Genomic DNA, 10197 nt, shown 5'->3' with positions numbered 1-10197 from the left:
AAACCTCTTCAATCATTGCTATAGCACAACAACATTTTTCATTTTGCACTGATTTGGGACCCAATAGTTGTAGATGGACTCATGAACTCTCACCTTCTAGAAAACATCAGTGTCATCTTTGATGGACACTATGTTTTTTCTCACATAGAAGCTCTATCAAGCAATGTTCATGCTTTCATCTGGGCCAATAGTGGCACCTTTTCCCGACCATGAGCACTACGATAGCTATTTCCAAGAGGGCATCTATTCTTTTTCATAGGGATACATGATCAATAAGTCCCCTGATCCCTAGGTTTATCCTTTTTTCATATTTCTATCATAGTTTATTGGGTCCAAGCAAAGCATGCAAGATTTCAAGGGAAAGATCATTGGAAGTTTGGACCCCATCTATGTATGATCCGATATCACATGGCTTCTGGCTAGGTCTTCTTGGCCCCAATAACCCGACAAGTGAATCGCTAGGAACTCTACCTTGGCCACCTTGTCGCCTCTTCAAATCCTTGCCAACGCCCATGTTTTGACTTCTATCTCTACTTCTGTTTTGGCTTTTACCTCCATCTTGGTTGCTATCACTTCAGTCATCCCTGACCTCTTTGCATCATTTACTTCCAAAGCCCCAATCCCAAGCTTTGTCCACCCAAGTATCCTCATCTTGCTACTACTTCCACTTGTTTCCCTTGCCACCACTATTGCTATCTCACCATGGCTTCCTCTCTTGCTACTACATTGCTAGCACTTTCGCTCCACTGACACCCGTCACAAGCCTTCCAACAGTCCCTTTATTTTTTTGCTTTTGCGGAAACAATGATCTACTAGATGCAACAACTATATCAACATATGTGGCTAATGGGATGATGAGCACTTCAATTTTTATAGACCCCATTATACACATCACTGTCATTGGGCTTGACCCTTCATTTTCTATTCGACCAAACTCGAGAAGCCAAACAGGTACTATGGATAGTTGGCTAGTGACCTCCACCCCATTGAAAGGTGTGGAGACCTCAACAACAACTCAACTCCACTCCAGGACTTTCACTCCCACCAAATGCTCGGCTTGCTATTGCTGCCAGGTGCATACTATTGGACCAACCCTATTCTTGCCTCTAGGTATTCTAGAACACCAAGGTGCTAATGAGGTCTTGTTTTTTTATGAGGCTGATGTATCTATGGTTTAGTATTCTAAAATTTGGCGGGACACCTTTTGGCAGAGGGGAGCAATGCCATGCATACCTTATACCAGTTTGTTCAAGATTGCATGCCCCCCTAGTTGCTCGGATGGTCCAATAGGAGGTTGCCACCACGGACCAGGCATAATAGGCTGCACACAGCCAACTGCAAGTAGAGCATGATGCTTGAAGGTCACCTTTGCTTCATTGACAAAGAAGCACGTCTCCAACAATAGGTGCTGCACAAGGCATATGCTCAATAGGTAAGACCTATGTCCAACATCTCTATTACCCGCCATGCCCTACCGTTGCTTGATGAGAGTAGTCCATCTGAGTAGGTGATCAGTCCAAAATGCCAAGAGTCCCTAAAAGTTTCCTCATCTGTAGGTGTGTCTAACCCCCCCTCCCTATTGTCAAACCATTGACTCCACCAAGGGAAGTTTTGCTAATAGCCCTATTCACCCCTAAAGATATTTTATGATCTACTATCCCTAGTCGTGAGGAACTGATGTGGCCTTTTCAGAACCTTAAATGGCGCTCGCCTTACTCCAGCTTTGTATCAACCACCAACCTGTGTCATTCCCTTGGAAGATCTACTAGGCTGAAGTATCACTATACTATCCAATCGTGCATGAATTTAATTTACAAGTAAAGAAAAAGGCATGTAACTAGTGCAAAGGATACAAGTTTGAGAGATGATGCATTTTGGACAGCATCAAAATCCTATCTCGCCCGTAGTCCCATTGCTAAAGTATTTGGTGCTTTAATCCGGCTTGCAAAGAATCTATTAGAGATTGTCGCTATCAAGAACACTGGCCTGTGGCAACATTTTTTACAAGTATGACAATCACCAATACTAAGTGGTTTGAGTCATCGGTGAATAGAGGTGCTATAAGTGCAATTTCACACACTTGGGCCTCACAATCCTAGAGACAGCTCAGATGATTGAGCAATGGAAGGAGGAGTGGCACCTTCACTATGACAGGGTTCCCATCAGCATTAACACCATAAACCCTTGACCTCCGCCACTAGAACTTGATCTTAAAGAACCACTTTGGGCCTATCTTCTGCATCAGACACTATAGCTCCACCCTCACCTCCTCTGCCTCGTCTACCACCTATTGGAACCTAGCAAGCTTCTTCTTCTTGTAAAAACAAATGACATTGATGATGTTATTATGGGCCTCCTGGATCTTCCAACTTTGAGGAGAAGCTCATGTATGCTAGCTCTTAAAGTTTTGGGCATTCATGGGGACATGAATGAAGAAGAGCTAAGGTGATGTGTTGACCCCTAATAAACCGGTACTTGACCCATGTAGTAGATAACCAGGTACCCTCATTATCCCAATGAACAACCAAGCAACAGTGAGACTCCGAACTATAAGGATAGGCATCGCATTTCCAGGGGAGAGCTTCAAAAATGATTTTTAAGCCCATTTTGGTAGTTGGAGTCTTTTGCCTCAGTACTTTGATATGTGCCTTTTTTGCATTATTAGTCCCTTTTCCAATAAGCTAGCCATCCCTTTTTTTAGTGTCGAGAAGACTCTTCTACCCAATCCCTCTAGATGGTTCCTTTGTGAGGGTCTAGATCATCTCTTAGCCTTTCCTTTCCTCTTTTCCACACCCTCTCCTTTTTGCAACACAACGTTTTTGTTTCTAGGCTGTGGGAAAAGAATCTTTGTGGTGACCCTTGCTCTGGCAAGAATGGCTCTCATGGGTGGTTCCCTCAACTCCCTTACTCATTAAGCTTCTACTTTCTCTAGAGGACAAACAACAGGTGAAGAAGACACTTTAGGATAGAGGCTTGGTGCGTAGGATTATTAGACTCACAACCACGAGGAGCCAAGTGCAAGATTGGATCTAGGAAATTTTAATGCTAAAGAGTGACTGCATTCAAGAGGTCACCACGTATGGGAGAGGAGTCCTTTTATCCACTTAAGAGCACCCTATCCTTAATGGAGAAGAGTACCATTTTCCTTGTCCTACACCTTGTTTACTTCATCCCTTGGTACCATGTGCTCATAGTTGATGACTCAAAGTCAATGCATAATGTGTCATGTTTCTCGGTGATGCTTTGCTTCTAAAGTACTGACCTATCCTTCCCTTCATTGGGGGTTGTTTTGACAGAGTGTTAGAATCCCCACCAACCTCTAGAGCTTGGTTGTGGCAGATGATGAAGTCCCTTGACTCAAGTTGATCTTCAATTTCCCTAAGACTCTTTTGGAGAGCAACAAGACTCCAAACGGCAAAGACGGATGGACATTGGGTCGCCAAGGGAGACTCTTAATAGGGGAGAGATATGACAAAGGGTTGAGTTTTCTAGCTTGCTAGGTCCATTCCGTCATTACAGGTAGATTGGACACTTGGCATGGGCCTATCCCAGGGGGCAAGGGCCTATTTTAAGTGTCTTGAAACTAGGTGGAGAGAAAGAATCTTGGTAAGAGGCCTACAAAAGAACCATATGCGATCTAGACTTAAGTAGCAAGCAATGGCAAATCGAGTAGTAGTTTCCTGATCTCATTGGGAGAAGACAAATGGATCCCCCTTAGACTGGCCTCAGACTCCTAAGGGTGAGATCTTCTTAGATCTCCCAAAATACCTCCTAGAGTTAGTGGCCTAGAGTACACAGGCTCCCACACAGAGGTAGGTCCTAGGGGAGCTCGTCGCACCTATCCCCCACCCCCTTTGTCTACCCCACCTCATCTCCCCCCCTGCCTTCCTTCGTACCATCTCCTCCACTCAACCCTCCTCTTAACAATCAAGTTATCAACCTCACCAACTGCCCTCTCTACCCCCCTCCACCTTGTCGCAATACCCCCCTCTTGTTTTGTCCTCCTTTTGTCCCCACCAAAGTCCTAGTCCCCCTTCGCTGCCCAAGTCAGTGGGGGCAAGAGCATGGCTACAACTCTTCCTTTTAGTCCCAACCCAACCCTCTCCCGGCCACACAAGACACAGTTCCCACGGAATAGGTTGACACAATGCCCCTTTTTCTCAGAGACTAGAGTGGACAAGATTGGCATTGGAAGAGATGGAATGGGCCAATTTTGCAGCAATTGTGCCATGGAGTGGGCGTCCTTCATGGGCGGGACACAAATCTTTTGTAGGTTTGAGGCCTCGTCTAGGATAGTTAGGCGAGAGCATGGCTACAACTCTTCCTCTTAGTTCCAACCCAACCCTCTCCCGGCCACACAAGACATAGCTCCCACGAAACAGGCTGAGGCAATGCCCCTTTTTCTCAATTTCTAGGTTTGAGGCCTCATCTAGGATAGTTAGCCTCTACCGTCCAAGTTCTATATGCTTGGACCATTGAATTACCTCAACACCCTAGATGATCACCCCCTCACCTTGGAGATGACGATTCTAATCTTACGACCCTTAAAATGGGGGGGTCCATTGCAGTAGTTAGTTCCCCCTCTCATCCTTTTTGGGTTTTTAAATTTGCTTTTATGGAGATGAGAAGAAGACCCCTGTGCTTTTTTAACTCATGATGAGGGACTAGATGTCTCTCATGGCTAGGACCTCAAGGGAGGCAGCTACTATGGACTCCCATTGCGCCACAGCTATCTTCCAATTGGGTTTTTTGATAGAGATACAAGGATTTGATCTTGCAATAGCTACGTCCTACTGGGGGCTAGAGGTTTAGCTCAAGCAAGTTCCACACTGGCCCCATTAGAGTAGTGTGCTAGTCAACTTAGTATAGAGGTCTCCTTCATAATGAAGTAGGCCCTAAAGGTAGGCATTGAGCATGTCATACCTTCAATGCATCACTGCCCAGATATGGACTGATCCCCTTCTAAACCTTTGTCAAAATAGCAAAAATTCTACAGTTGTCATTCACATGATTTATTCTTAACTTGAATGATAGCCTTAAAAATAACCGAAGTATTATCCTCAGGCACTCCCCTCTTATTAGAACCTCCAGCTTGCTCCTCTACCAATGATCCCAAAGCTAAAAGAATGATGGCCCTCGCCTTGACAGTCTCCTCATTTAAGCCCCCCTCAATTATAGGATATGTTTAAGTATCTTGTGGTTTCTGGACTGGTTTCTTGATTTCTTGTTAGGCATTGTGTATGTAATCACTAAGCTAGGCTCGCCACTAAAGTGGGAAATGGATTTTAAGAAATTACCCCCAAAATCCTAATTTTGAAAATTCATAGAACTTCCTCTTTCTGTTGTTTTCTAATCCATAAACTAAAACCATGAACATGATTCAATAGAGCGTGAGAACAGATCACGATAGGTAATCCCCAAAATTTTGAAAATTGGCTAGTATCACATTGAATTAGAAGTAGCACCCAACAAGAAAGGAGTTTTGGCATAGAAATCACATCAAACTTGAGAGCCCCTTGGAGATGTTTACGTGATGCACTTTATCAGACTTAGTCAAAATTTGATGGGATACACCTACCCTAAACCCTCCACTCTAGTTGTTAGAGCCAAATAATTGCTAGATGTATAGACCTCCACCCTAGTTGTTAGCTCCCATTCAAGAGATTCCCTAGCCAATGAGTTGTGTTCTTTGGAAACATGCTAGCTTTTTTGGCAACTAGTTTTTTTTTTTTCTCTTTTCCCATAATTAGCACCTCTCGGATTGCTGAATTGCATGGTTGGTTTTTCAAGCATTATCTCAAACCCTTTATTCATGTATTTGACTTCTCTTAAGATAATCAAACCCTTTATATATAAATGGTGAGAGATTTTGTAACTTTAGATCCATTCTCTGACTATTAAGCTTGATTTCATATGTGAAATCCTTAAACTTAGAGCATAGGATCTGAAAATTTCTTAATTGATTCCTATTGACATGATTTATTCTTGAATGATAGCCTTAATAATAACCGAAGTATTATCCTTAGGCACTCCCCTCTAATTAGAACCTCAAGCTTGCTCCTCTGCCAATGATCCCAAAACTAAATGAATGATGGCCCTCGCCTTAACAATCTCCTCATTTAAGCCCCCCTCAATTATAGGATATGTTTAAGTATCCTATGGTTTCTGGATTGGTTTCTTGATTTCTTGTTAGGCATTGTGTATGTTATCATTAAGCGGGCTCGCCACTAAAGTGGGAAATGATTCTAAGAAATTACCCCCAAAATCCTAATTTTGAAAATTCATAGAATTTCCTCTTTCTGTTGTTTTCTAATCCATAAAGTAAAAACATGAACATGATTCAATAGAGCGTGAGAACAGAACGATAGGTGATCCCGAAAATTTTTGAAAATTTGCTAGTATCACATTGAAATAGAAGTAGCGCCCAACAAGAAAGGAGTTTTGGCATAGAAATCACGTCAAATTGAAATGAACCCTTGGAGATGCTTACGTGATGCACTTTATTAGACTTAGTCAAAATTTGATGGGATACACCTACTTATCATAGCTTTCGTAGATATTCCTGGTCAAGCCACATGTACCAAAAGCAGCTCCACATGCTGATTTTATGACAATTACTGGCATTTCCGATATAGGATCACCTCCAATGCAATGATGTAATAAAAATCTTAGTATAGTAGGCAATCCTAGAACTAGAGTAGAAATACCCAATGGAAACCAACTCATGCAAAACAATTCACAAGATGTACCTTTGACATGGAAAAGAGTGAGTCATGGGCTGGACTCACAAGAATGGCAGGTGATAGGCTCCACATGGACAGAGTAGGAAACTTGTCAAGTTCAGCTTGAGCAAAGACTAAACTATATGAAATCCAAATCCATTTACAAGTGTGTACGAATAGTTTTAAGGCTACTATTTATATGGGATTATGCCATTACAATGGGTGATATTATTTATGGAATTAATCTCAATATGCCACATGGCATAGCCAACAAAGCTTAGATTGCAAGATCTAAGTAACTACACCAAATTTTAACCAGTCGTCACTCTTTACCTACTCATCAACCCCTATCTAAAGGACACTAGCTATAGCAAACTAAGCTACTAGCCTCTGTTACAAATAGGAGATCGTTGAGGAGAGCTGCCCACGTGCCAGTCTCGCCTCCTCCCTATGTGACAAACCTCCCTTTCCCAGACAGCACTAATGGTAGAACAAAAGAGGGCTCTGTCAGAGATTTCTTTATTAACCTTGCATCCGATCATCCAGCATTACACAAGTCAAACCCTATAAACGAGCATGCACAGTGCAGGTGACTTTTTACATTATTATTATTAGAATATAGCCCTTCCAAACTGAGCACTATCACTTGCGAAAGATGCTAAGGAAAATACTTGCACAAAGTACAAAAGCATTGAATCAGACCTCACAGAAAGGGCCAATCTGATTAAAAGCATCGATATAGACGTACAGCCAAACATCTCAACCTACTCCCATAACCTTTGTTCAAGAATCTTTCCAGCCTTAACTCTTAGAGGTCTACTCGCCAACCTTAAAGCTCCCTCATTTCAAAGCTGCCTCATGCAGGGCAGAGGCCATCTCCTATAACATCCCAATCTTTGTCACTGACATCAAGAAGCCAATGAGATTGCAATTAAAACAACAATCCACAATAGATTTTAATGGTTTATAAAACTACAAATATCCCACTTAGTTCATTTGTCCTGAGGTATACAAAGGGTAGCACTCCAGATCACATTGAGTCCAATGTATCATTATCCTTCAACCTTAACGTGGGGATCTACTTGGAATGAACCGAAAGCATCAAAGATGATATCCTAATACATGAAAAGCAACGAAGATTTTCATCTCTAGAAACAAATTAAACCTACCGTCATTGCAGCTTAGTAAAATACATGGCAACAGATCCTGATGAATTGTAAATCCACAAAAAGACGGAATAATAAAATCTTTCAGAAACTGGGGGAAAAAATGGTTTAGTCTTATCTATTAAGTGCCAAAAAAAAAGCTTTACTTGCTTTGAAAAAGGCTCAAGAATGAGGATACCTTGGAGGTGCTTCCTTAACACAAATCTTCTTTACAATTAACTCATTAGCAGTCTGCTAATTCAGCAAGCAACATGTCTCATGGGATTTTGCAGGAGATTTACTGACATGCTGCATGTAGAGTACGAGTTTGACTCTCAACTGCTACAATCTGTCGGCTACTTTGGAAATAGCTTCAGCGAGCTTATCAAGGACGCCAACCAAATTATCACTCACACATTTTTTTTGAATTCTGTCCAATTCACAATTTCTATTGTAAGCATCAATCTGTGCCTGAGCACTTTTTAGCAGCACGGTTTCTAGGGCTCTGCCAGTTGTCTCCACAGCAGAAAGTACAGTCATGTCTTCAGCACGCCGCTTTTTCCTGCGTCCATACATTTCATCTGCCTGGTCCTCAGCAAATACACCTGCACAAAAATAGAACACCATCTTTACAAATGAAAATCCACAAGATACTCGTGTACATACATGAGAGCAAATATATGATCCGAGTTCACAAAGAGAACAATTGTAGATCGGAACAACAAAAGACCTTCCAAACCAATAATAATAATAGTAGCCAAGTCCGCAGCACCACTAATGACATGGATGCTCTTCCAAATATAGATTTGTCATGATCTGTGACTTCGATCCTTTCTACCTTATGGATAGTTCAGATGGATAGAAACTCGGATGCCCTTTCTATAGAACACTTTCCATGAGGCACCAACTTTCAAAATAGGACACTTCTATTATAGCTTTACCTTGTGCTCCCTCATACACAGTCACAACCTTCTTGAATACAATCCACGCTATGACTGTTACGTTAACACTGGCTCAAGAAGTAATCAACGAAGCAATCCATGCTCAACGCTCACTTCATGAAAATTACACAAATGTCCTCTCTCTCTTCACTCACAGGCACATTAGGGCCCAGAGCCAACAGGCTAGGAATCCCCCCCCCCTGAAGTTATTTTATTAACAGAATGCTTGCTGAGTACAAATTCACAGACTCAGTTCTGTGTTCTTATTGTTACATGAATCCATTTTACATAGGGAGAGAGAAGCTCTCCATATTTGGCAAGCTGCCACGTGTCTCTAAACTAACTACTTTCTAGATCCATGCCTTGGGTTGGGTCTCTCTCTCTGCGGCGTTCCAACCCCCATGGTCAAACCCTTTGGTGAGGTTCTCCCTTAGCTCCATAAGAATAGGGTATTTTTACCCCTCTTGGTACCTGCAACAATTTAAAGAAGCACACCACCATGGCACCCATTAACTGTTAGCTTTTGCATGCAAAAAATGAACTCTAGACTAATCCTAGTCTCTGAAGGGGTCCCACCAAACAAACCAATGCGCAAGCACACATACATTAATTTCTCTGGTTCACCAAGGTCAACCCTCTTTTACTATAATGAAGGGGCTTTGGCCAATGGTTGAGGTACCTTAATTATAACCAAATCTCTCTAACAGAGGTTGGGATATCTTGGTTGACCAAAGTCAACCCTTTTCACCTAAACCAAGTCTCCCTGACCGAAGTCTAGTGTCTTTGACCGAAGTCAATGCTTTGACCAATTAAAAGAAGTCTATGTAACATAATTAAATTAAATAACAAACTCTTTAACTATGGTCAAATAAAAGTTCAACTCTATATTTTACTTGGGAGTATTTACAACTTAGTGATATCCCCTCCGCTTCTAATCAATTGAAAATCTTCTTTGTAAATATCCAAAACTTGTGGATAATCAGACAGCATGTCTTCATCCATCCACTTGGCATTCAATGCCGAATAATTTTTGAACTTGACAAGGTGCCTATAAAATACCTTGCCCTAAGGTCCCTTGCGTAACGTATGATACACAATCTGCTTACAAGGCATGTGCCACTCTATTCTGAGCTCCCAATGTATGGACAGTCTGAAAATGATACCTTGATAGCTGAGTCTGTGTAGACTTTGGTGGTCAGTCTTAATAGTAAAATCTCCACCCAAGAGATAATGCTTCCATGTATTAATGGCATGTATCACAACTAACAACTCTTTTTCATAGATTCCCATGTGCCTCTCAGCATCTTGTAATCTCCGGCTTTCATAAGCCACTACATGGCCATTCTAAAAAAGTGCAGCCCCCACATTCTCCACAGGCATCACAATCCA

The 10197-nt window shown here is 42.0% G+C and overlaps 1 protein-coding gene across 1 annotated transcript in view; it reads right to left on the bottom strand.

Annotated features, from left to right (window-relative positions):
* Positions 1-7986: 7986 nt before the first annotated feature.
* LOC147895631 (trihelix transcription factor ASR3-like) overlaps positions 7987-10197 on the bottom strand; it is a 43846-nt gene continuing 41635 nt past the window's right edge. Inside the window, exon 2 of the mRNA XM_087383934.1 lies at positions 7987-8472. Coding sequence (XP_087240060.1) covers positions 8210-8472 — 263 coding nt within the window. The 3' untranslated portion in view covers positions 7987-8209. The remainder of the gene's footprint in view (positions 8473-10197) is intronic.

The sequence above is a fragment of the Dipteris shenzhenensis genome, chromosome 13 (genome assembly GCF_047967505.1).
Source record: "Dipteris shenzhenensis isolate YYH24624 ecotype China chromosome 13, Dip_SZ_1.0, whole genome shotgun sequence".
Classification (NCBI taxonomy): domain Eukaryota; kingdom Viridiplantae; phylum Streptophyta; class Polypodiopsida; order Gleicheniales; family Dipteridaceae; genus Dipteris; species Dipteris shenzhenensis.
Note: the sequence above shows the minus strand (reverse complement) of the source record. Positions and strands in the feature narration are given on the sequence as shown.